The 27,993-nt window shown below is 43.0% G+C and overlaps 1 protein-coding gene across 1 annotated transcript in view; it reads left to right on the top strand.

The window, feature by feature from the left end:
• grik3 (glutamate ionotropic receptor kainate type subunit 3) overlaps positions 1–27,993 on the top strand; it is a 579,584-nt gene that overhangs the window by 227,849 nt on the left and 323,742 nt on the right. Inside the window, exons 2-6 of the mRNA XM_033045484.1 lie at positions 1,794–1,961; positions 3,202–3,459; positions 4,704–4,885; positions 10,575–10,628; positions 26,779–26,952. Of these exons, the coding sequence (XP_032901375.1) occupies positions 1,794–1,961; positions 3,202–3,459; positions 4,704–4,885; positions 10,575–10,628; positions 26,779–26,952 (836 nt within the window). The remainder of the gene's footprint in view (positions 1–1,793; positions 1,962–3,201; positions 3,460–4,703; positions 4,886–10,574; positions 10,629–26,778; positions 26,953–27,993) is intronic.

Genomic DNA, 27,993 nt, shown 5'->3' with positions numbered 1-27,993 from the left:
GTTAGAAAGGTGCGGATAAGATTTACGAGGATGTTGCCAAGACTTGAGGGCCTGAGTTATAGGGGGGGGGGGAGGTTGGGCAGGCTAGGACTTAATTTGTTGCAGCACAAGAGGAATGAGGGGTGAACTTATAAAGGTGTATAATCTTGAGAGGAATGGAGAGGGTAAATGCACAGAGACATTTACCCAGAGTAGGGGATCAAGAACCAAAGAACATAGGTTTAAGGTGAGGGGGGAAAGATTTAATAGGAACCAGAGGAGCATCTTTTTTCACAAAAAGTAGTAGGTGTATGGAATGAGCTGCTGGAGGAGGTAATTGAGGCAAGTACTATGTCAACATTTAAGAACCATTTAGACAGGTTCATGGATTGAATAGGTTTAGAAGGTTGAGGGCCAAATGCAGACAGGTGGGACTTGCGTAGATGGGGCATGTTGGTAGGAGTGGGAAGGTTGGGCCAAAGGGCCTGTTTCCACACTGTGACTCTATACCCTGCTCCCACCCCCACCTTTTTTCCCAACTCGCATCCCCATGATTTGTGAGTGAGAAAATGATGAGATTATAACCACTGTTCAGAGATGCTTTGAGATAATGATCAGAAGAAATCCGCCTACATCAGGTATCGTATTCCCATAGCTTTTGATCAAGGATTATCTAACACCCTCTCTCCTCTCTACTCCGCCATCACTCACCATGTCTTTAGTTTAGGTTAGTTTAGTTTAATTTATAGATTTGTAAATAGCTCATTCTAAGCTCCCCCCAGTCTAGTTTCAGTCAATAAAATACTGAATCAAGCACTTGAGCAACTAAACTTCATTTTGGATAACACAACACAAATTCCCCTACACAATACCTAACCACTGCGGGTTCGATCCTTGTATCTGCTTGGCCAAGCCCTTCGAGCCTTGTGCAAGCAGAGATACTACAAACGGTCATGCAGTCCCAAGCGCTCTTCCAGAAGATCGACTGGACCTCGTGGGGGCTGCCTTTTTTAGGTCCCTGAATCTTGAGGGGCCTACATGGAGGTGGTCTCTTTATAAACCAATCAATCATTTTGATAATAACGGTACATAATTGACAGCTCCCTAACCCAGTAATATAATCTTATATACATTGTACTCGAAAGAAGCTTCTAGAAGGAAGCCAACACATATGAATAGTGCAACATGTGCCCTGGGATTCAAATGATTCCTCCAAGGTTCCACATTTCAACCAATCGGCAATTAACAGGATAACCGTCTCGCAACATTATATATACTATATACACTCAGTTCTATGCATTTTCCAACTTATTGTAAGAACTCTGCAGATGTCCCATTCTTCCTCTGCAGCGCTTATCTAGGCCACAGACATGCTGGCACCATTCAGCAACTTGTTTCAGATCTGCAAAGGCACATTTAGCTTGACCAAAATGGCCTAGCAGTACATAAGCCCTTTTTCAATTTTAATTCAATGGCTGCGCCAATTTAGCCATGATTAACAGAAACAGGTCCTTCAGCCCAATGAGTCCATGCAGACACTAGCACTAGCACTATCCTACACACACACAAGGAATAATTTATAATTTTACTGAGGAAAAATTATTCTACAATACTGTACAATGTGGGAGGAAACCAGAGCACCCGGAGAAAATTAATGCGGCCACAGGGAGAACGTACAAACTCTGTACAGACAGCACCCGTAGTCAGGATTGAACCTAGGTCTCTGGTGCTGTAAGGCAGCAAATCTTCTACTACGCCACTGTGCTGTGGAACTGTTTCCTTGTGTTTAGTGACCTTCTGCCTTCCTGTTACAGGTGGAATCTTCGAACTAGTGGACAGTGGCACTGTGGGAGCAGAAGAGTTGGCCTTCAAATTTGCCGTCAATAACATCAACAGGAACAGGACACTGCTTCCCAACACAACTCTGACCTACGACATTCAAAGAATAAACATCTACGACAGTTTTGAAGCATCCCGAAAAGGTATGTCCATGTTCAAAATGCTTTGTTATGGCAGATTTTCGATGTCAATATATTTCCATATTCTGATTCATTTTACTTTGGCTGTGTGTTTGTGTTGACATCGTTTGCTTTATCCAGTTTTGCTCCTTTTAAGAATATTTTTCAGCATAAGAATGGCCTCTATGAACAATGACTTGTTTTGAAGACCTATTCCATGGGCAGTGGTCTCTTGTCATGTGTACATCTGAATATGGAACAATATTCAATTGTTGGCTTTGGCTTAGAATCATAGAAGCATACAGTGTGGAAACAGGCACTTCGGCCCAACTTGCCCCCGCCGACTAACATGTCCCATCTACATGTGTCCCACTTGCCTGCATTTAGCCCATATTACCCTAAACCTGTCCTATCCAATTGTTTCATAAACATTGCAATAGTCCCTGCCTCAACTACCTCCTCTGGCAGCTTGTTCCATACACCCACCACCCTTTGTGTGAAAAAATTACCCCTCGGATTCCTATTAAATCTTTCCCAATTCACCAAATCCTAGGAATTTGGTTTACAATGTTTTTTTTGTACGGGTAGCGGGTAATCTTGGAAGTTGCGTGCACTGTAATAATTGACCCCAGAGGACACAAAGTGCTGGAGTAACTCAACGGGTCAGACAGTATCTCTGGAGCATGCCCCGCTGTGTAACTCCAGCAATTGTGTCCTTTTGTGTAGACCAGCATCCGCAGTTCCTTGTTTCTACTAATTGACCCCGTCCTTTCTGCCATTATGTCTAGGCTCCAGTCCCTGTACTGAAGTCAATGGGATAGCATGAGATGCACAGATTGGAAGAGTGGAGAGTTATCTGCACACATCCCATTTCTCCACTGGTAACTTTGACATTGGGGAGGCAGAGGAGATACTACAAACTGCAGGGAATCCTCCTAGTTCATTTACAGAGGCAGATAAACCCAGGGCCAAGCTCGCCCTCACTGTCAATATGCAGTCATAGAGAATGTTTGTTTAGGGAATGAGTCAGTGACTTTTGGAGTCAGCGAGGGAATATTAAATTATTTTAATATACATAAACAAATGCACCTTAAATTATCTTCCCTCTCACGGTTGTGACCTCCTGCAAGGTAATTCTCTTGATGATAAAGTCAACAGACATGGTCTGATATAATGAGATTTTTTTGCAAATGATACAATGAAAGCTTCATTGGCAGTGTCACCATATTAACATACAGTTGACGATTCTGATTTTTTGATTCAGCCTGTGATCAGCTGTCCTTGGGAGTGGTGGCGATATTCGGGCCGTCTCATAGCTCCTCGTCCAATGCCGTTCAATCCATCTGCAATGCGCTGGAAGTCCCTCATATCCAGATCCGTTGGAAGCACCATCCCATAGACAACAGGGACTCCTTCTACACCAACTTTTATCCCGACTATTCCTCGCTGAGCTATGGCATTCTGGACCTGGTGCAGTTCCTGAAGTGGAGGACGGCAACCGTGGTCTATGATGATAGCACTGGTACGTCAAGATCTGTGCTTATGACCAAGTGGAGGGACATGTGTATGCAGCAGAGACGGGGTGTAACTCAGAGAATGCAATCCTGAACCAATATTAGCACTGAGGAGGCCTTTTGGCCTCTTAACAGCAAATTACTTCCACAGCTCCGGGTTCTCTCCACAGTTCTCTATATCTTTCCTTTTCAGGTATTTATTACCTTCAGATAGTTTACATGGAGCAGTGCAGCACAAGAACCAGCCCAGTCTGAGAAAGGGTCTCGACCCAAAACATCACCTCTTCCTTTACTCCAGACAACATGGCTGGAGGCCAGGCAGCAGTCCTGACCTGTTGAGTTACTCCAGCTTCTTATGTCTACCTTCGTCTGTGCTGCACATAATGCTAAGACCAATTCATATCTGGCTGCACGTAATACATATCCCTCCATTCCCTCCATATCCAAATATGCCAATCCAAAAGTTGTTTAAATGCCACTATCGTATCTACGTTAACCATCACCCAGCAACACATTCCAGACATTCACCAGCCCTGTGTACAAAATTCTTGTCCTGTACATCTCCTTTAAACGTTGCCCATCTTATCTTAAGGTCATAAAGTCATGAGGGATAGGAGTAGAATTAGGCCATTCGGCCCATGAAAATGGTGCCCTGCATTCCCAAAATCATCTAGTGTGAAGACCAGCGGTGCCAGCATTGAACGCCAGAGTTCCAGTTTCTGTTCACAAGGGGGGGGGGGGGATAAAAATGGGGAGGTAGGGGCAGGATAAAGCCTGGCAAGCAATAGAATTAATGTGTACGAAGGAACAGTAGATGCTGGTTTAAACTGAAGATAGACACAAAAAGCTGAAGTAACTTCACCTATTCCTTGTCTCCAGTGATGCTGTCTGATCCGCTGAGTTACACCATCTTTTTGTGTCTATCTAAGTGATAGAATGAATTGGCAAATGGGTGGAGTAAGTGACACAGGTTAGAAAAGTAAAGAACGCAAATGGTTTTGGTTAAGAAGAGATTTAAATATAGATCAATACTTGATCGACTGCATTGAATTTAATGGGCCAAATGTCCCTTTTTCTTTGCTCTATGCAATTTAACCTGTGTTACAGTGATTTGAGATGTGTGTGAATTAGATAACTGGTACTGTTCTGTGAAAAAAAAGAGGAGGAAGTGGGGAGGACTTGGCAATTTGTGAACTCAATTTGATGGGACCTATTACACATCAGAAATAGCTTCTCTGCTTTATCATTGAAGGTCTCATACGTTTGCAAGAGTTGATAACAGCTCCCTCCAGGTACAATATCCGGCTGAAAATTCGCCAGCTTCCCATCGACTCGAGCGACACCAGGCCCCTCTTGAAGGAGATGAAGCGAGGACGGGAATTCCGCATTATATTCGACTGCAGCTACACAACGGCGGCTCAGATCCTGAAACAAGTGAGTCCCATTCACTGTAGCTGTGGCTTTGTGGCCTTGCTTGTATTAACCCACTGATATTGAATGCTGAGGAATATGTCAACAAAGCCAGCAGCGGAATCTTGTTTTTGGGTTGTGTAGTCCTGGGTTTGCTTTGTTAATTGTGTTTACTTTCACCGTTTTTTAGCTAGGATTTGTAACCTAGAATCATGTGTTTGTTTGGCACTGGCAGATTATACATAGGAGCCATTTAGTGCCTATTTCAATGTGTTGGCCACCATTTCTGGCAGAAGACCTGTCCATTGACTGGGCACTTCCAGTTTAGTTTATTATTATAGTCATATTTACTGAGATAGAGTGAAAAGCTTTTTGGTTGCGTACTATCCGGTCAGTGAAAATACTATACATGATTACAATAAAGCCTCCCTCAGTATATAGATGCAGGATAAAGGAAATGACATTGAGTGCAAGATAAAGTCCTGTAAAGTCCAAGTAAAGATAGTTCAAAGGTCTCCAATGAGGTAGGTGGTAGATCAGGACCTCTCTCTAGTTGTTGATAGGATGGTTCAGTTGCCTGATAACAGCTTGGAAGAAACTGTCCCTGAATCTGGTGGTGTGTGTTTTCACACTTCTGTACCTCTTGGCTGATGGGAGGGGGGAGAAGAGGAAGTGGCCAGGGTGAGATTGGTCTTTGATTATGTTGGTGGCTTTTGTGAGGCCACGTGAAGTGTAGATTGGGTCAATGGAAGGGAGGTTGGTTAGCGTGATGATCTGTTTCTATTCACCCTAACAGCTTTAATTTCTCTGGCATTGTTAATGCACAAGCCATTATTCAACACCAAGTGCTGGAGTAACTCAACGGGTCAGTCAGCAACTGTGGAAGACATGGATTGGTGACGTTTCCAGTTGGGAACCTTTTTCAGACTCGGAGGGATAAAGCTGGAAAAGCTGGAAAAGAGATGGGGGGGTGGACAAAGCCTGGCAAGTGATAGGTGGATACAGGTGACGGGGATTTTAATTGGCAGATGGGTGGGCAAAGTCTAGAGATAAAAAGGAGGCAAAAGGATGTAAGGAAAGGAGAGAAGAGGAGTGAAATGTGAAGCTAGAGGAAGGAATATAGGTGGAAGGGGAAAGAGGAGGAAGGATAGTGGGAGAAATGGCTGTACACACGGGTGGGGCAGAGGGAAGAGAAGGGTTAAACCCCATTTTGTCTCCTTTTTGACTATCCTACTTGATAGAAATTGGAGCAATACTGTGTGACCTATGATCTTTGCGTTTTGAGCATCAAACCGCCTTTGTAAGTTGGCTGTGAATCTTGAATGAAAGGGACACAAGTGTGCACTGGAATTAAGATTGTAGAACTGTGCGTGTGCCTGCGTTTTCAGTGCTGTATCTCTCAGCACTGGAAGATATGCAGAGCTCTTAGATACACTGTGATCTCCACAGGAATAATGGGCCTCTGTTTAGCAGAAGGTTCATGGAACTGCACTCAAACTTTGACAATATTTGCAGACTTTCATATATTGAAATGTACCTGCCACCCTCCCCTCGTATTCCCCCCCCCCCCCCCCCCCCCCCCCCCCCCCCCATCTCCATGTGACACCAATAAGTCACTGCACTGTGGATGCCATGGAGAGGTGTTCTTGTAGAGGTGTACAAAATCATGAGAGGAATAGATCGGGTAGATGCACCGAGTCTTTTGCCCAGAGTAGGGGAATCGAGGACCAGAGGACATAGGTTCAAGGTGAAGGGGAAAAGATTTAATAGGAATCTGAGGGGTAACTTTTTCACACAAAGGGTGTTGGTTGTATGGAACAAGCTGCCAGAGGAGGTAGTTGAGGCTGGGGCTGTCCCAACGTTTAAGAAACAGACAGGTACATGGATAGGACAGGTTTGGAGGGATATGGACCAAGCGCAGGCAGGTGGGACTAGTGTAGCTGGGACATTGTTGGTCAGTGTGGGTAAGTTGGGCCAAAGGGCCCTGTTCCACTGTATCACTCTATGACTATGACTGTGTGAGAGCTTTGAAGGCTGTGAATTTGTTTCCCCAAAGCCTAGCAACAAATATGTGTTACACAGTAACCTCGGCAGGCAATTGTCATTGGAAACCACTCTCATCCTGTTTTATGCACGAAAGGTTGGTGTGAAAACCACCAAACAATGTTTTAAATGTAAATGCTACCATACATGTGAGATGTTGGGGGTTCTTATGATTAGTGCTAAATGCAGCAGCTGTTTAGCCTACTAAATTAGAGAGAAATTCAGTTTTTATGCATGTAGTAATTGAGTGTTAAATCATTAAAAAACAAAATCATACAATCCTTCTAACGGCTAATGAACAGAGATATCTGCAACGACTGTCTCATGCCAATTACTCAGAATCAACGGATGTACCTTCAGAAAGAAGATGAGGAGGAATTTCTTTAGTCAGATGGTGGTGAATCAGTGGAATTCATTGCCACAGACGACTGTGGAGGCCAAGTAATTTGGTATTTTTAAAATCGGAAATTGATAAGATTCTTGATTTGTAAGGGTATCAAAGGTTACGGAGATAAGGCAGGAGAATGGCATTGAGTGGCAAAGATAGATCAGCCATTATTGAATGGAGGAGTAGACTCGATGGGCCGAATTTGCTTAATTCTGCTCCTATGACATGAACATGAATTTTAAATAATGAAATATATGTATTACAACTGATTATTCAATAACTTTAATCTTTCTTGATTTAAAACTATAAAGCTCTGGGAAATCGGAGTAATACCGATATGGGTGTTTCCGTAAATAAGGGTACCAACCTATGACATGGGTGGACAAATTTGAAAGTTATTAAATCATAATGAAATACCACAGGATAAAAATGGGCCTACCTATGATCCTTTTTGAGCTAATTTGTGATCGAAATCGATAACAATTTGACCAAAATTCCAAAATTTGAAAAAAAAGATCATTTAAAAAAATATAAAACAAATAAGACATATGGGACACTTACTGATTTTGAAGCTCCCTTGTAAAATGTCAGCATCTAACCCACACGAGGCCCTTAGTTCACACCAAAGTTCATAGAGCAGTACAAGATAGACCACTCGACGAAAAAGCCGTAGTAGTGCATGGGTAAATTTTAGTGCCATCTTGCTAAGCAGATTCACAAGAATCGTCATGGAGTCTACATGTACAGCTCACTGTTCTGCTATAAATTACTCAAATCGCCAAAGTAAACGACCCGACCTGTCTTACTTCAGGTTTCCCAAGAACAAAGAATGTTGAGAAAATATTATTACTTTCTGTTAAAATTATTATGTTAATAATATGTTCTCCCTTCAACAGTCATGGGGAAACTAAGTTTGTCAGTACATTAGAAAGTTATGGAAACCATTATTTTTACCACTCCGGCAAATGTATTAGGGCATTTAAGCGAATAGGCGAATACATTTTGGGGGTCTTTTTTTTCCCTCTCAAGCACTGCTCTATGATATTTGGTTCACACCAGGGTCATTTTAATTTTTAAATGTTTGAGTTCCTTTATAAATTGTGACCAGTGCCAAAAAAATCCCATGATAGCGCGATTAATAGCATTCACGACGTTACTCAATGGGGGGGGGGACAAGATACTCAATGGGGGGGGACAAGAGACACTGCTAAAATAGGTGAGCAAGCTAGATTCATGATTTTAAGTTCTACTCATTATTAGGTATTTCAATGGAAAGATTAAAAGCAAAATATAAACAATAAAACAAGAAATATAAAAACCGTGACTCTTTTTAATTCACATATTTCCCACGTGACCAAATTGATACCGCTACTCACCTGCTGCTGCAGAAACTTGGGGCATCAAAAACCCTCATTGGATGATAAATTATAAAAATCATAAGCATAATCAGAGTTTGGTTTATATAGAGTTATTTAATTGCAAAATGAATGTAATCTTTCTGGTATAAATTAGCCTAAGGATTTGATGAAATCCTGCTTGAAAAATGTAAGGCAAGAAAACACAGGGACATCTCTGATTTTTTTCTTTGTATAAACCGATTTATTTATTTTTGCTTCATCTCATTATTTTGGCTATACACCGTGAGCTATACTACTTAAAATAGGATATGAAACAATGGGAATATTACATAAAAAATTGGAAAATAACCTGGAATTTGGGAGACTGAAGGTTTCACTACTGGGTGCTGTTTTTACAGAAACATCAATGTCTCGATTAAGGTTCTGATGCTTTTCTCTCCATAGTTACTACCTGTCCAATTGAACACATCCTGATTTTATTTGCATTACTTTTATTTCAATTAATTTAATTCAATTCAAATTAAATTAGTTTCTTTATTTCTGTAAATCAATGGGATGCCAATTGTATAATTAGGCCTATCACCAGAAATTCTAAATTTCTCCTGAAGTATAATTATTGGTGGATTTTTTTCTCCTGACGATCCAAACATGAAGAGGTAAAGTGTGTAATATGAACATCATTTTCTTCTTTGCACATGACTTTGGATTATTTCGCCATTTGCCACAAGAGGGAATTAGAGCCAGAGTCATACTGCACGGAACCAGGCCCTTCGGCTCAACGTGTCCATGCTGACCAAGAGGTCCCACCTACACTGGTCCCACCTGCCCACATTTGGCCCATATCCTTTTAAACCTTAAAGGGAAAAGATTTAATAGGAACCTGAGGGGCAAGGGTGGTGGGTTTATGGAATGAGCTTCCAGAAGAGGTCGTGAGGGCAGGTCCAATAACGACATTTAAAAGACATTTGGACAGTTCCACAAATCGGGGAAGATTGAGAGGGATATGAGCCAAATGTGGGCAAATGGGATTAGCTTAGATGGGGCATCTTTGTTGGCATGGATGTGTTGACCTGAAGGGCCTGTTTCTGTGCCGCTTGACTAACTCTATGACCCAAAGTGACTGTTATGATCCTTAACAGGAAAGGAAATATTTGAAAGGGAAGAGAGTCAGGCAAATAGCACAGAGTGAAGAGCTGGCATGCTTCAATCAAATGGGTTGAGTTGCAACTTAAAAGGATTTACATAAAACAATGACCATTGAGTTAGTTGATTGCATCTGCGGCAGTGAGAATGCTGCGACTGTTCCTTGTGTCTTTGTGCTTGAGAGGGGTAGAGTAAAGCCCCTGTCCCACTTTCACCACCTAATTGGCGAACTCTGCCGAGTTTGCCCTTGACTCATACTCACAGCATGGTGGCCACGAGGTCGTAGGTAGTCGTGGATAGTCGTAGATCAGTAACTGGCCAGAGAACAAAAATGCAAACATGACATCATTTTATCATGTGATCATTTCTACTCATAGTTGGTCTTAGGTGTGGAAGTCTGAGGTCGAGGGGGGGTCGTAGGAGGTCGTAGACATAGTTGTAGGAGGTCATAGGAGTTATTTTACTTCGGCGAGTCAACACAACATTTTTTTCAACTCGTCTAGGGTTTTCTAAACTCGTGGATTAGGTCGTCCAAGTGGGACAGGCCCTTAATTGAGACTTCAACATCCTGACCTGTGAATTGTGTGCAGATATAGCTGAATATCTTTCCACATTTCATGTCTGAGTTCACACATTACAGGTAGAATTGCATGTAGAATAGAAACCGAACACCAGTGAGCAGAAGAAATTGATAAGAATGGGGAACCTTCGGCATGGGGTGCACTGCTGCATTGAAAGAATTTCTTAAAGTGTAACACACTTTTCTTTTCTGTTTTTTTAGGCGATGGCAATGGGTATGATGACCGAATACTACCACTACATTTTTACAACTTTGGTAATATATTTTATTGTTTTATCTGAATGGCAGTGATGGTTGAGAAGATTGTATTCCATCTTTTTCTCCATTGGGCAAATGTTTAACATATTTTATTGTTTTATCTGAATGGCAGTGATGGTTGAGAAGATTGTATTCCATCTTTTTCTCCATTGGGCAAATGTTTAACATTTAACACATACAGCATGTTCAATTATACCTTCCAGCTGCCTGGCACTACTGAAAGATTTTGAGCATCCAGGAGAGTTATTTGAAACAGTATGTAGATAGTTCAACCAGGAGTTGGGCCATAGTTGTGGTGGAGGCTTTGTGTTGGAGAATGAGCTTGGCCAGGTAAATGAAGATTTTGTGGGAACATATTTTGGGAACAGTGACCATTATTGCAGATGTTTTAAGATAGTTATGGATAAAGGTAAGGATTAGACTGGACCTTGAGGAAAAGTGATAAATTGAGGGAAGGCTAATTACAACAGCATTAGGCAGGAGCCAGGGATAGTGGATTGGGTGCAACAGTTGTTGGGTAAGTCTGCAACTACATGCAGAAGTGATTTAAAGACTAGCTGGTCACAGTTCAAGATGTGGAGTCTTTGGAAGTCTACAAAATAGTTTCTCTAGGAAGTGGTCTGGATTTGAGAGACAAAGGAGAGATGGGACAAACTTGGAAAACAAACAAACAAATACTGTAAGGTGTCATGCAAAGGCAAAAATAATGCCCCCCATTCTATATAGTTTGGAGCTCATTTGGAGGTTGTAGTATTCAATTGTCTGATGGCTGTGGGGAAGATGCTGTTCCTGAACCTCGACGTTACAGTTTTCAGGCTCCTATACTTTCTGCCCGATGGCAGGAATGAAATGAGAGCGTGGCCAGGGTGGTCTGGGTCTCTGATGATGCTGGCTGCCTTTTTGAGGCATTAACTCATGTAGATCCCTTCGATGGTTGTGAGGTCAGTACCCGTGATGGACTAGGCAGTGCTCACCCCTTTTTGCAATCTTCTTCATTCCTGGGCGTTCGAGTTGTCGAACCAGGCCGTGATGCAACCAGTCAATATGCTCTCTGCTGTACACCTGTAAAAGTTCAAGTCAGTTTAATATTGACAAACCAAATTTCCTCAATCATTTCAGGAAGTAGAGGCACTGAAGGGCTTTGTTTATGATTGCATCAGTGTGTTGGGTCCAGGATAGATCTTCAGAGATATGCACACCCAGGAATATGAAGCTTTAGATTTTCTGCACCACCATCCCGTCAATATAGACAGGTTTGTGGATCCTCATCCTTCTACCAAAGTCCGCAATCAGTTAATTGGTCTTACTGACATTGACAGCAAGGTTGTTGTGCTGGCATCATTTGCCCACACCAGCCAAATGTCCCAGCTACACTAGTCCCACCTGCCTGTGCTTGGTCCATATCCCTCCAAACTTGTCCTATCCATGTACCTGTATAACTGTTTCCTAAACATTGGGATAGTCCCAGCCTCGACTACCTCCACTGGCAACTCGTTCCACACACCCACCACCCTTTGTGTGAAAATAATTTCATAACCAAACCAAAGCATTTGATTGCCACAGACATCAGTGCTCGCGGTCGAGAGTCATTGTGGCACATCACCTTACTCTTCCTGGGCACCAGTATTATTATTATTTATTTAATTTTTAAATGTTTAAATCTTTTTATTTGAATTTCACATCAATTTGCATACATACAATGATAACAGACAGTGACACTCAAGGCATAATTGTGCAACAGTATGTAAGCGGCCCTCAAAGCCCTTACCCTTACCCACCTTCAACCCACCAGAATCAGGTCGGAACCAAACGGGGACAAACAACACTCACATACGTACACATCCACACAAATACGTAGAGATAAACAAAACAAAATGTACTGGGGGAAAAAAAAGAAGAAAAAAAAAAGGTCACTAATAACAGTAAATAAGTAGGTAATTAAATAAATAAGTGTGGGGAGAGGGGGGGGGGGGGGCTAAGGGGGGAGCAGCTGCAGTAAAGCAGGACAGTGATGGCAAGCACTCAGTCCTCTTCCGAATCCGGGGACAAGTTAAGAGAGTTAACAAGTTCCAGGAAAGGGTTCCATGTGTCTAGGAATGTCTTGGTAGAGCCTTTGAGAGAGAACCTAAGTTTTTCAAGCTTTAAATTGTAGAGCACCTCCTTGATCCAGCGGGCGTGTGTCGGGGGACAGGTGAGCCGGTATTATTGATGACCTTTTAAGGCAGGTGGGAACCTCAGACCTCAATAATGAGAAGTTCAAGATGGCCGCATAACTCCAGGCAGTTGGTTTTCATCTATCTGCACACTTACCAATCATGCCTTGTACATTCTCATCCGAATCGTTGATAAAAACCACAAACAGCAGTGGGGCCAGCACAGATCCATGAGGGATGACCACTTGTCACAGACCTTCAGTCTGAAAAACAATCTTTCACTACCACCCTCTGCTTCCTTCCATGAAGCCAATTCTCTAATCAGTCCGCTAGCTCTCCTCTATCCCACATGATCTAACTTTCCAGAGCAGCCTACCATGTGGAACCTCATCAAAGACTTGGTTGAAGTCATAATTAGATTGTTTCAGTATATTGTAGTTGAGATCAACATTAGAAACATAGGTGCGGGAGTAGGCCATTCAGCCCTTCGAGCCAGCACCGCCATTCAATATAATCATGGCTGATCATCCAGAATCAGTACCCTGTTCCTGCTTTCTCCCCATAGCCCTTGATTCCGTTAGCCCCTAAGAGCCACATCCAACTCCTTCTTGAATACATCCAGTAAATTGGACTCCACTGCCTTCTGTGGCAAGGAAATCCAGATTCACAACTCTCTGGGTAAAAAGGATTTTCCTCATCTCTGTCCTAAATGACCTATCCCTTATTCTTAAAGTGTGACCCCTGTTTCTGGACTCCCCCAACATGGGGAACATTTTTCCTGCATCTAGCCTGTCTGAAAAATGTCCCCGGTTTACTTAGAACCTGTGTGGAACAGAGACTGTGATCATAAAGAAAAACTTTTTCATGGTCACAATCTCATTGGAGAATTTCACACAATCCGAACAGTTTAGCAAGATGTAAGCATAAATATGTAAATCCATCAGCTGTAGATGGTTTCAATCGACTACAGTTCACTGCCTGTAATTTAATTAATGATGTAAGTCGATGGGAGATGTCTGAATCCGCTGAAACTTGTTTTAACTGACACCAGTTCGGACATGTGGCAGAGTGAATTGTATTGGGAAGTCAAGAGCTGGGCAGAGAGTAATGGAAATGTCTTTGGAAAAATCCATGTGTGTTGTTATAGCTCAAAGTGTCTCTGAGGAAATGAGTCTGGTTAGGATTCATCAGAACTGATCATTATCATCAGTGGATGTGGCATCATCATTGTTCAGGTACAAGAAGGTCAGGTGTGTTCTTGTCATAGTCATAGACTTATAGAGTCATACAGCGTGGAAACAGGCCCTTTGGCCCAACTTGCCCACACCGACCATCTACACTAGTCGCACCTGCCTACGTTTGTCCATATCCCTCTAAACCTGTCCTATCCATGAACCTGTCCAAATACTTCATAAACGTCATGATAGTGCATGCCTCAACTACCTCCTCCAGCAGATTGTTCCATACAACTACCACCCTTTGTGTAAAAAAAGTGCCCCTCAGTGTCCTATTAGTTCTTTCCCCCATCACCTTAAACCTATGTCCACTGGTTTTCGATTCCCCGACTCGGGGTAAAAGACAATGCACATTTACCCTATCTATTCCTTTCATGATCTTATACGGCTCTATAAGATCACCCCTCATCCTCCTATGCTCCATGGAATAAACCCCTAGCCTGTGCAACTTCCCCCTCTAGCTCAAGTCCTGCAGTCCCGGAAACCTCCTCGTAAATCTTCTCTGCACCCTTTCCAGCTTAGCGATACGATACGATAGAACTGTATTCATCCCCGGAGGGAAATTTGTCTGCCAACAGTCATAACACACAACAAGGTACACAAAAACTTGAAATTAAATTTAACTTAAAATTGAAAAAATAAATAAAAAGACAAGCGACTGTTGGCTGGCTGTCACGTGCACAGCGCCTTCACCGCAAAGAATAAACAAACAAACAAACAAACGCTGGCTTACCCCCTGGGCAGAGGATTCTAAAGCAACATCATTCCTACAACAGAGTGACCAAAACTGAACACAACTCTGTAAATGTGGCTACAATATCTTATTCAACTGTAACATGACCTCCCAACTTCTTGATTCATGTGGCGTGTACCCAACAACAACACTGCGGGGGCTCAGACTGTAACTTCAGCCTTCATATACTAGGCTGCAATTCCTCAATCTAGAAAGTTAAACACGTGCTAAATGATGTTACCATTGGCAGAGAGTCCACTCTTTAACATCATACCTTTAGATATCATAATACTGATTGAGCGATAAACACACGGCGCTGGGGAGACTCAGCGGGTCAGGCATCATCAGTGGAGGGAATGGACAGGTGACAGTTTGGGTGGATGCATCTTACAGATGGTGCCTAATCTGCTGAGTTTCGCCATCATTTTGTGTGCTTTGCTCAACATTTAAGCCTCTGCCAACTCGTGTTTCCTTAATACTGACTGACTTTATTCATCTTTCCCATTTATTGTTCTTGCTCCAGTTTAGAGATCTCAATTTCTTATTTTCATTTGTGTTGTTGAATATATGCAAGTGTGTGTATATGTGTGTGTTTATGAGTACGTGTAGGTGTGCACTTGTGTGTGTATGCATGTATGTGTGTGTGTGCACATGTGAGTGTGCACATGTGCGTGAGTGTGTGCGTGTATACATGTGTGTGCGTTTGTGTGTATGCACACATGTGCATGTGTGTTGTGTGTGCGTGTGCATGTGTGCGCGTGCATGCGTGTGTGTGCACCCTGCATGATAATTCCACCTAGTTATTTTCCTTTGATAAAGTTATCCCAAATTGTTCGCATTCTACAATGCATTAAGATAAATGTACTTAGTTAAAAAAACAGTTGTAAACCACTAACAATAATCCCCTGTGAGGGATGTGAGGGAGCGATGCTTTCTTTGTGGTGGAAAGATCCTCTCCTTAGCTGAATGTGCGGAATATTTTAAGTTTGTCTGAATAAGATTTGTTTGGCTGTAAGCGAATTACCTCATGTTCTGTGTCAGCTCAGCAACAATATATCTATGGTACCAAGATTGTCACTTTACATGTTTGCTGCGAGGCTGGTGAAGTTTCCCTCCTTACTTGTCTGCTTTAGTTAATGTTGCTCCACAGAACCAGACTCACGGGTCTGAATCAATTGGACTTTTATGTTAAGCTGAGCGTTTTAGAATGGTCCCACGCTGATAGTCAAAGCTTTGTGTTCAGGAGCCTGGTCGTGGCAGCTCCAGCCAGCTGGCAGCATTCAATGGTCCCCTTTCAATAGGCAGCGTGGCAGGTGGAGTTTGCATGACACATTAACCCTTCAAGCGCTTGTTCTGTCAGATGTCTGTGTGGTTGTGGAACTGCACACCATGGATTTGCATCTTTCTTATACGAACGAACGATGCAATTCCATGTATGTCTTTATTTGCAATTTTAGACGTTTGTTTAATAGGGAAGATAAAATAGTGAATGTGAAAGATAGGGTTAGTTGCTTGGTGAAGTGTAGTTTACAAAGGAGAATATTAGCACAGTGTAAAGGAAGGTTTCGACCCGAAACGTCACCCATTCCTTTTCTCCAGAGATGCTGCCGGTCCCGCTGAGTTACTCCTGCATTTTGTGTCTGTCTTTTAGACCAGACTATTGGGTCAAGACAATGAATAATAACTTTTTTAGTTTGTGTCTATCTTTGTTATGTGTGCCCAGAATGATACTCTGTATGTTTTAGGTAAGGAACTCAATTAGCTTGTGAATCTGTGGAATTCTCTGCCTCAGAAGGCAGGGGAGGCCAATTCTCTGGATGCTTTCAAGAGAGAGAGTTAAATAGAGCTCAAAGATAGCAGAGACAAGGGATAGGGGGAGAAGGCAGGAATGGGGTACTGATTGTGGATGATCAGCCATGATCACAGTGAATGGCGGTGCTGGCTAGAAGGGTTGAAATGCCTACTCCTGCACCAATTGTCTATTTGGCTTTCGTTATTCTTCTATCTACTTTTCTGTCCTTTGAATAAAACTTCCCGCGATTATGCAGAAGCTCAAACAGATATAATCTTCAACCTCATTCAACAGTGGTGGCACAGTGCCGCAGCTGTCGAGTTGCTGCCTCACAGCACCAGAGACCCAGGTTCGATCCTGAATATGAGTGCAGGGTTTGCACGCTCCACCTGTGATTGCACCCGCTCTCTACGGCTGCTCCGGTTTCCTCCCACATTCCAAAGGTGTGCAGATTTGTCCCCACTTGGTGGCATAGAACTAGTATATGGGTGATCGCTGGTCCTTGTGGACTCGGTGGGCCGACAGGTGCGTCTCCATGCTGCAACTCTGGCAATCATTGATGTCAAAATTATTCAGTTTTGCCCCTTCGCCTTAAAGCTTTGCATTCTAGTATTTGATTTTTCCACCCTGGGGAAAAATGGTTCTGATGGTCGAGCCCATCTATGCCTCTCATAATTGTATCTACTTCTATCAGGTCTTCCTGAAACCTCCAGCATTCCAGTCTGTCCAACCTCTCCCAGTAGGCAATACCCTCTAATCCAGACATCAATGTGGTAAACCTTCTTTGCACCCTTTCCATAGCCTCCACATCCTTCCTGTAATGGGCCGACCAGAACTGCACACAATACTTGGCAGGGTGCAGCGGTAGAGTTGCTGCCTTACAGCGCCAGAGACCCGGGTTCAATCCTTACCATGGATGCTGTCTGTGCGTTATATTCACCCCACGTCCTTCATGGGTTTTCTCCGAGATCTTGAGTTTCATCCCACACTCCAAAAACGCACAAGTTTGTAGGTTAATTAGCCTAGTATAAATGTAAATTGTTCCTAGTGTGTGCGGAATAGTTTTAATGTGTGTGAATCATTGGTCGGTGCAGACTCGGTGGGCCGAAGGGCCTGTTTCCGCGCTGTATCTCTAAACTAACCTAAACTATTTAGAGGCACTTTGCAAAATGTAGGCAGCATTATTTCGTTTTCTGGCACATGACACGTGTGCTGATTAAAAGTGCGTACTGGCATATTTTTGTCTAAAAAAAAGCACTGATTATGTATGACTGTCCAGATCCCTTTCTTGCTTCAACTCATCTGAATTTTAATGCTTCATTGAGCAGCCCAAAATACTTTAATAATATTTCTGCAGAGATACCAACGTCACACGAAAGTATTTTGTACTTTCAGCAAAAACATGAGGTCCAATTGGTTGTCTTTGTGTAAAATTATCCCAGTGAACAATCCAATTGCGGATTTGTTCCGTAGCACAGCAAAAAGCCACACATCTGTTCCTATATGTAACAGCTGTAAAAATGCTCCGCTGGTTGGCAATTAGACCATAAGAACATAAAAAGGAATGCTGTACATCGTAAAAGGCAAAGGTATACATGATTCTCTAATATTTCATTATCTATTTAGCTATTAGAATGAAGCACACAAGTTTGTAGCGGAAAACATGGCATCCTTGCAGGGGACTTTTAGTTTAATTTAGAAATATAGCATGGAAATAGGTATTTTGGCCCAGCAGTCCACGCTGACGATTGATCACCCATTCACACTAGTTCTACCTTATCCCTACTCTAACATACACTTGGGGCAATTTACAGCCAATTTACAGAGGGTGGATGTGGTATCTGTGGGTGGATGTGCTGGCTCTGGAGAGGGTCCTGAGGAGGTTTACAAGAATGATTCCAGGAATGAGTGGGTTAGCATATGATGAGTGTTTGACAGCACTGGGCCTCTACTTGCTGGAGATTAGAAGGTTGAGAGGGGACTTCATTGTAACTTACAAAATAATGAAAGGCATCGATAGAGTGGATGTGGAAAGGTCATAGCCGCAGAATTAAAGGGTGCTCTTATAGAAAGGATGTGAGGAGGAACGTCTTTAGTTAGAGGGTAGTTAATCTATGGAATTCATTGCCGCAGAGGGCTGTGGAGGTCAAGTCTGTGGATATTTTTCAGGCAGAGATGGACAAATTCTTAATTAGAATGGATGGCAAGGGTTATGGGGAGGAGGCAGGAAAATTGGATTGGGAGACAGAGATCAGCCATGATCGAATGGTGGAGTAGGCTCAATGGGCTGAATGGCATAATTCTACTCCTATAATGTGAGCTTGTGAATTAACCTACAAGCCCACATGTGTTTGGGATGTGGGAGGAAGCGAGCAGCAGAAGAACAGGCAAGCTCCACAAAGATCAGGATTGATCCCCAGTCGCTGGTGCTGTGAGGCAGTGGCTCTACCAGTTACGTCACTGTGCCACCCTAACACACTGCTCTTTGCTTCATCAAAGCTGATTTGTTCTGGCATTTGGTGATGTTTCCTGCATCAGATGAATCGTTCATTAAATCATTCATGTTACATTATGAGAGGCATACATAGATGGGTAGAGAGCCAGAACCTTTTCATCAGGTGAAAATGTTAACAATTAGAGGGTATAACTGTAGGAGGGGCAAAGCTTAAAGGAGATGTGGGGGGTTAGTTTTTGCACAGCAGGGGATGGGGGCCTGAAATACTCTACCAAGTTAGTGGTGCTGGCAGATACTACAGTAGCGTTTAAGAGGCTGTTAGATAGGCATATGGATATGCAGGGAATGGAAGGATGTGGATCACGTGCAGCTAGCTGAGACTAGCTTTTCTTGTCATCATGTTCGGCATTGATATTGTGAGCCAAAGGGCCTGAGACCATTTCCTCCCACATCCCAAACAGATACATTGTGGATTAATTGGCCTCTGTAAACTGTCCATCGTGTGTAGGGAGTGGATGAGAAAGTGGAATAACATAGAACTGTTGTGGATGGGTATTCAATGGTCAGCTTGGCCTGGTGGGCCAAAGGGCCAATTTCTATGCTCTATTTCTAAATTAAACTGAAAGTGTTTGTAATTAAATCCCATCCAAGGCTGGCATGTAATGAGCTAGAAACCGGCGTTGTACGGTTCTATATTCTAAACCATGATCATATGGAATCATATGGTGAGGCTTTAAACAAGCATATTGGGTGAGCTTTGTGATCCATACAACTCCTCCCTTTAGCACACGATGACCCATAGCACACATTCCAATGACTTGCCTGACGTATCACTCAAAAGCAAGGAAGCATTAAGTTATATAAGTACAGGGAGACGGACAACAGGAGTACAAAGGCAGCACGGTGGCACAGTGGTAGAGTTGCTGCCTTACAGCGCTTGCAGCGCGAGAGACCGGGTTCGATCCCAACAACAGGTGCTGTCTGTACAGAGTTTGTACGTTCTCCCCGTGACCTGCTTGGGTTTTCTTCGAGATTTTTGGTTTTCTCGCACACTCCAAAAGCTGTACAGGTAAATTGTCCCTAGTAGGATAGTCTTAATATGTGGGGATCGCGAGTCAGCGTGGACCTGGTGGGCCGAAGGGGCTGTTTCCACGCTGTATCTCTAAACTAAACTAAACTAAACAAAAATAATATGTTTATTGATGATGAGCGTAGGGGATAAAAATGAAAAAAATAAATAAATTGGTGGCAGCAGTTTCCTTTAAACTGTTTGGGATGTACTATTACACTTTTACTGTTATTGTAAGACCAGTATAATATTAAAATAGACACAAAACGCTGGAGGGTAAGGCAGCATCTCTGGAGAAAAGGAGTAGGTGATGTATTGGGTCAGAACCCGTCTTCAGACATCATTTAGATGGTTTTAACAGTCTGTAGAACGGTTCCGATTCACCCATTCATTTTCTCATGAGACCCTGACTAACCCACTGAGTTACTCCAGCATTTTGTGTCTATCCTCAGTGTAAATCAGCATTTGCAGTTCCTTCCTACCCAGTTGAATATTATTTCTAGTAATAGATTGAAACATAATATTACCGTTTTGTATAATTGTTGACTTAAAACAAAAAATGTAGCCCAGTGATTTACAAGTTATTCTCTACATGAAGGATCGCGGCAATCTTGCCCTTCACCGGATGAGTTTCAATTGTTCACCGAGAAGCAAGCTTGGTTTATTAATGTGGCAACTTACACACCAATGGTGGTATTACACCTTGACTTACATACTGTTGGTAAATAATCCATCTATCTCACAGTCGTGTATTAATGACAACAATTTAATCAGTTCATTTTCGTCCTCGAGAAGGGTTTTTTTTTTCAGGGTGTGTGAGATAGAAGGAGTGAACATTGGATGAAAATGAACCACAATAAACAATGATTTTCGCAAATTTAGCAAAACGTGGTAATTTCAGTTCTGCTAATTTTCCTTCCTCTGCAAATTAACACAGGTTTTGATAAGTGAGGCAAACAAATTTAGCTTCAACAAAACTGCTCGAAATTTAAATTTAGAGCAATAAGCGAACACACATATAATGTGGCAGCAAATGGATTTCCAGTCAAGCAGGAAGATTTATGAGGAGGTTGATGTTGCCAGGATTCAAGGATCTGAGCTGTAGGGAGAGGTTGAGTAGGATGGGATGAGGGGTGATCTTATAGAGGTGTATAAAATCATGAGAGGAATAGATCGGGTAGATGCACAGAGTCTCTTGACCAGAGTAAGTAAATCGAGGACCAGAGGACATAGGTTGAAGGTGAAGGGGAAAAGATTTCATAGGAATCTGAAGGGGTCAATTTTTCACACAAAGGGTGGTGGGTGTATGGAACAAGCTGCTAGAGGAGGTAGTTGAGGCGGAGACTATACCAACGTTTCAGAAACTGTTAGACAAATACATATATAGGACAGGTTAGGAGGGATATGGGCCAAACGCAGGCAGATGGGACTAGTGTAGCTGGGACATGTTGGCCGGTGTGGGCAAGTTGGGCTGATGGGTCTGTTTCCGCGCTGTGACTATGACTTTAAGATTAAGACTCCAAGCTTGTCAGGTCTCAACCTCAGGGGTAGGTTGGCAGAAATAGTGTTGACATGCTGCGGACAGGTAGGATCTAGATTTAGTTCTACTTATTTAGTCATTGTATGTCAGCATCATTTTGTAGGTCAAGGAGACACAGGGAACTGCAGATGCTGAAGACTTGAACAAAACACAAAGTGCTGGAGTAATTCAAGGGGTCAGGCAGCATCTCTGGAGGACATGGATGGGCGATGTTTTGGGTCTGAAGAAGGGTTCCGACCTAAAATATCGCCCAATCCATGTCCTCCAGAGATTCTGCCTGACCTGTGAAGATCCCCCATTGACATCATTGATCACCTCAGAACTCCAAAAAACAAAGTGGAGTCAAGTCCTCCTTGATTCTCAGACTATCTGAAAAAAGGAAGAAACAGGGTTGTGACAACTCATTGTTGCATACTTAGAGTGACAAACTGGCCAGAACAATCAGATAATGACACAAAGTGCTGCAGTAACTCAGCGGCACAGGCAGCATCTCTGGACTGAAGCAATGGGTGACCTTATGGGCTGACACCCTTCTTCAGATCCGAAACATCACCCATTCCGTCTCTCCATAGATGCCGCCTGTCCCACTGAGTTGCTCCAGCATTTTACGTCTATCTTCGGTGTAAATCAGCATCTTCAGTTCCTTCCTACTACATAATCAGATAATGACCACAGATATCCTATTCTGCAGGAAGAAAGAGCACAGTAGCTGTGCAGATGGTGTCATGAAGAAAGGAAGAGGAGGAACCAGAGGGCTGAGGGAGAGCTGAGAAGGGGAGGAGACAGTAAGGGCTACCAATGTCTATACCGCTGGGATACAAACTGCCCAAGTGAAATAGGAGGTGCTGCTCCTCTGATTTCTGATGGTCCTCACTCTGGCCATGGAGGAGGCCCAGGACAGAAAGGTCGGATTCGGAATGGGAGGGGGAGTTGAAGTGCTGAGCGGAGGTGTTCGGTGAAGCAATCGCCAAGCCTACGCTTGGTCTCACCGATGTAGATCAGCTGACATCTAGAGCAGTAGAGGTTGGAGGAGGTGCAGGTGAAACTCTGTCGCACCTGGAACGACTGCTTGGATCCTTGAATGGAGTCAAGGGGGGAGGTAAAGCGACAAGTGTAGCTTTTCTTATTACTTGGGATTTATTATTACTTGGCTGCTGTAAATTACCTCTAGTGTGGGTAGGTGAATAAGATGGTGTTAATATGCACGTTTAGTTTGGATTAGTTTAGAGATTCAGCGTGGAAACAGGCCCTTCAGCCCATCGAGTCTGCGCCATTCGACGATCGCCCGTATACTGGTTCTACCCTACACAATAGGGAAATTTACAGAGGCCTATTAACCTCCAAACCTGCAAGTCTTTTAAACATGGGAGGAAACCAGAGCACCTGGAGAAGACCCACGCAAGCAGAACGTACAAACTCTGTACAAATAGTACCCGTAGTCAGGATTGAACCCAGGTTTCTAGCGCTGTAAGGCAGTGACTCTACTGCTGGGACGCTGTACTCTATGTGGAGTATAGGCTACAGGGAAATAAGGGGAGGAATAGGGTTGATAATAGTTGTTGCTGTCATAGATTTGATGGGGCACATGGCATAAGAAAATATTGATAGGCATTGCCTTAATTAACTGAAATTTAATTTTGTTTCACGTCCCATCATTGGATTTGAACGCATGCTCTATGTAGCTTGGTCCTCATGATGAATCCGCCAGAAACATTCTATGACCACAATCCCAAATTCTATTTCATGTCTGACAACGTGGCCTTGTTCAAAAGGAATATGCATGTAATCCAAGACAGTGACATATGTTTACAAGGCTGCAACACATCAAGCGAGCTCATATTCAGACCAAAAACATGAAAGGAGATAAATTGGAGGGTGAAAGAAACAGAAAGATAGATGCTAGAACTCTAAACAGCCCATCAGTTATAGATTTATGTTATCCAACTTTCTCAACGGTCCCAATAGTTTTCCCTTCCTTCTTTACCTTGTTTTGTTTTGCATACTCATGCATTCAGAGACATTTAGTTCTAATTTCAAATTCTCAGTCTTTTAAATCCCTCAGAAATTGTCACAGACCTCCTAAAATCCCCATTCTGGGAACTCAAACCTCAAATTGGTTAATCAGCTGAACTCAAAGCAGTTCTGGATTCTACTTGTGTGTCGAAAAAGGAACCGGCCAAGTGAACAGTCTCTGTGTTTTCTGAGAGTGTCATTTAGTTCAGTTTATTGTCATGTGCACCGAGGTACAGTGAAAAGGTTTTTTATTGTGTGCCAAGCAGGCACCGGCAAGGCCACACATGATTACAATTGTGCTGTCCACAGTGTACAGGTACAGAAGGAAGGGAATTATAGTTAGTGCAAGGCCATTAAATTCCGATTAAAGAAACAGCTGGGAAGAAACTGTCCTTGAATCTGGAGGTGTGTGTTTTCACACTTCTGTACTTCCTGCCCAATGGGAGTGGGGAGAAGAAGGAGTGGCCAGGGGGCAACGCGTCCTTGATTATGCAGCTGGCCTTGCCGAAGCAGCATGAAGTGTAGATGGAGTCAATGGAAGGGACGTTGGTTTGTGTGATGGTCTGGGCTGCGTCCACAATTCTCTGCAATTTCTTAGATGGGGCTGTTCCCAAACTATGTTGTGATGCATCCCAATAAAATGCTTTCTACGGCGCATCTATAGAAGTTGATGAGAGTTGTCTAGTTTAGTTTAGTTTAGACATACAGCATGGAAATAGGCCCTAGTGTAGCCTGTACAGAGTTTGTATGTTCTCCCCATGACCACGTGGGTTTTCTTTGAGATCTTCAGTTTCCTCCCACACTCCAAAGGCATATGGGTTTGTAGGTTAATTGGCTTGGCAGAAATGTAAATATATCCATATTGTGTGGGGATCTATGGTCAACGTGAACTCGGTGGGTCGAAGGGCCTGTTCCTGCACTGTATCTGTAAACTAATCTAAACTAAAGAGGGGAAAAATAACATTTTTGGCCAGCTCCTGTTGTAACAGACCAGCAGAAACCAGAGCTGCTAAGAATTCAGTTGAATAGCCAAAATTGTGGTTTCATCTTCAGGATGGGGATTTGTGGTGATTTCTGAAGGATTAGAATGGAGAGAAGCTGAAAAGTGTTCATGTCAATCATGGAAGTATTTAAATGGATAAATGTTATGTTGGTAATTAGGATCTTGACTACAAAATGTAAAGAGATCTAATTGTAGGGCCCTGGTGAGACCACAACGGGAACTCTATGTATGATGGTGGTCTCGCTACCTAACAGAGGATACATTTACAGTTAAGGTAGAGTACAAGGATATCTCATCAAACTGATATGAAACAGAGGATGATGGAGACACTCAGCAGGTCCAGCGGTCTGTTTTCTGTTATCTGAATGTTATCTGCGGAGAGATAACATTTCTATTTGAGGATAGATACAAAAAGCTGGAGTAGCTCAGCAGGTTAGACGGCATCTCTGAAGGAAAAGGATAGGTAAAGCTTTGGGTCGAGACCCTTCTTCAGACTTGCTTCTTCAGAGATGCTGCCTGACCAGTGCAGATGAGATTGAAAAGACTAGGCTTGTATTCACTGGAGTATAGAAGGATGAGGGGGATCTTATAGAGACATATAAAATTATAAAAGGACTGGACAAGCTAGATGCAGGAAAAATGTTCCCAATGTTGGGTGAGTCCAGAACCAGGAGCCACAGTCTTGGAATAAAGGGGAGGTCATTTAAGACTGAGGTGAGAAAAAACTTTTTCACCCAGAGAGTTGTGAATTTATGGAATTCCCTGCCACAGAAGGCAGTGGAGGCCAAGTCACTGGATGGATTTAAGAGAGAGTTAGATAGAGCTCTAGGGGCTAGTGGAATCAAGGGATACAGGGAGAAGGCAAGCACGGGTTATTGATAGGGGATGATCAGCCATGACCACAATGAATGGCGGTGCTGGCTCGAAGGGCCGAATGGCCTCCTCCTGCACCTATTTTTTATGTTTCTGTGTTTTTATGACCCGCTGAGCTCCTCCAGCTTTTTTGTGTCTAACATTTCCATTTTATGACCTTTCATTAGGAAGATATTAGGTCATCGAACTGACACATTTACCCTTACGTAACATAAAGCCTAGCTGTTTGAGGAAGGACAAAGCAGATTGTGATTGTGATCTGGAGTTGAGAAGAATGAGAGATAATTACATTACAATTCATTGTTATGGGCATTCATTCTGCCTGAAATCTGCAGGTTTTTTTTATATTACACTTTAGACTTTACAGATACAGGGCAAAAACATGCCCTTTAGCCCACCGAATCCGTGCCGATCAGCGCTCACCCCGTACACTAGCACCGTTCTTCACACAAGGGACAATGTACCATTTTACTGATGCCAATTAACCCCACAAACCTGTACATCTTTGAAAAGCGGAGCACCCGGAGAAAACCCACGCGGTCACACAGAGAACGTACAAACTCCGTACAGACAGCACCCGTAGTCAGGATCGAACCCAGGCCTCTGGCTCTGTAAGGCAGCAACTCTACTGCTGCGCCACCGTGCCGCCCCAATTATTTGAACAAATTAAGGAACAATACAGGAAAGTGGTGCCGAATTAAAAGATTAATTATGAATTGATTCCATGACGAAGCAGTCATGAAGGGCTGAATGGCCTGCTGCTACTGTGTGTTTCTAGGCTCTTGTGTTCTGGTGGAGTTCTCAGTCAAACTCCAACCTAATTTTTTTGTGTTCAATGGAGTTCACTTCAAATGCAAAAGCAATTGAAAGAAAATTAAGCAACTTTTGAAAGAAACGTCTCAGTTCTTGGCATGGTATTTCCAGTACTTTGACTATGCAAATGTCAAGTCCTCTGTTGCCATGGCAGTTGCATTGTTCGGTACGATTGATGTTCAGAATTCTTGTAATTAATTATAATCCAATTCAAACCTATTTGTTTCTACAACTGAGATGAGACAGTGCGGAGCAGATTCTGACAGTGGTGAGGTTTGAGCTCTGGAGGGTCCTACACATCACACAATATTGATGATTGCAGCTGAAAGAACACTGAGCAGCAAAACACTTGAGCCTGCCTTTGATTGAAGACGGTTGCACTCGGAATCAAAGAGACAGTGCGGCTATTCATAATGTTCAGCGTGTGAATTGTCTCAACACGGGACTCTCTCTCTCTCTCTTTCACAGGATCTCTTTGCCCTCGACTTGGACTCCTACCGCTACTGTGGAGTGAACATGACAGGATTCCGAATTTTAAACACTGAAAACTTGCATGTCACCTCGATCATTGAAAAGTGGTCCATGGAGCGGCTCCAAGCACCGCCCAGCGCAGATTCCGGACTGCTCGATGGCATAATGACGGTACGATAGACTTCCAAATCACGCAGATTTCACTTTCAGTTCCGTCTATTGTCATGTGTACCGTGGTGCAGTGAAAAGCTTTTGTGGAAGTGTTTTGAATGATTTGAAAGAAGGGTGTCAGAGGTTATGGGGAGAAAGCAGTAGAATTGGGTTAGGAGGGAGAGATAGATCAGCCATGATTGAATGGCAGAGTAGACTTGATGGGCCGAATGGCCTGATTCTGCTCCTATCACATGATCTTATGATCTATTCATGGGCTGGAATATATTTTGCGGTTTCATTATTATAATAAAATCTAATTATTTATCTCCTTAATTTAGGTTTGATAATAAATGAGATGAATCGTGCTGCCTGGGAACAGGCAACTTGGTCTACCAAGCCCAAGCCAACCATCGATCACCTATTCAAGTTATTTGTAGAAAGGATCTGCAGATGATGGTTTACCCCAGATGATAGGAATGGGTGACATTTCAGGTTGTCCTTGAAAGGATCTCGACATGAAATGTCAGCCATTCCTTCTCTCCGGAGATGCTGCCTGTCCCGCTGAATTACTTGCCCATTTTGTGTCTATTCACGTTATTCCTATGTTATCCTGCTTTCTCCTCCACTCCCTTCACTCCGAGGGTAATTTACAGAGGGCCAATTAACCTTCTAACGCACACGTCTTTGAGATGTGGGAGGGAAACTGGAGCACGCAGAGGAACCCCATGTGGTTACATCGAGAACATGCACGCTCCACACAGACATTACCAGAGGTTGTGACTGAACCCACATCTCTATCTCTGTGAGGCAGCGGATCTACCAGCTGCACCACTCCGATCTTGTTCCCTCTTTGTGTTCGCTGCTGTATAACCACTCCTCAGAGCAAATAATTAGCATCATTGAAAATAACTAAAGCTCCATCTATGCAGTTGAAAGTCTTCTGTCGGAAGTGGTGTCAATGTGCATTCAAATTATGGAGAATAGCAATTGGATTGAAGCTAAAGAAACACCGTTAACAAATAGGTACCAACATTTGAATATTGCAAAAGAAACAAAATT

This window comes from Amblyraja radiata, chromosome 27 (assembly GCF_010909765.2).
Source record: "Amblyraja radiata isolate CabotCenter1 chromosome 27, sAmbRad1.1.pri, whole genome shotgun sequence".
NCBI classification, from domain to species: Eukaryota; Metazoa; Chordata; class Chondrichthyes; order Rajiformes; family Rajidae; genus Amblyraja; species Amblyraja radiata.
This window is presented reverse-complemented; position numbering and strand designations above follow the sequence as displayed.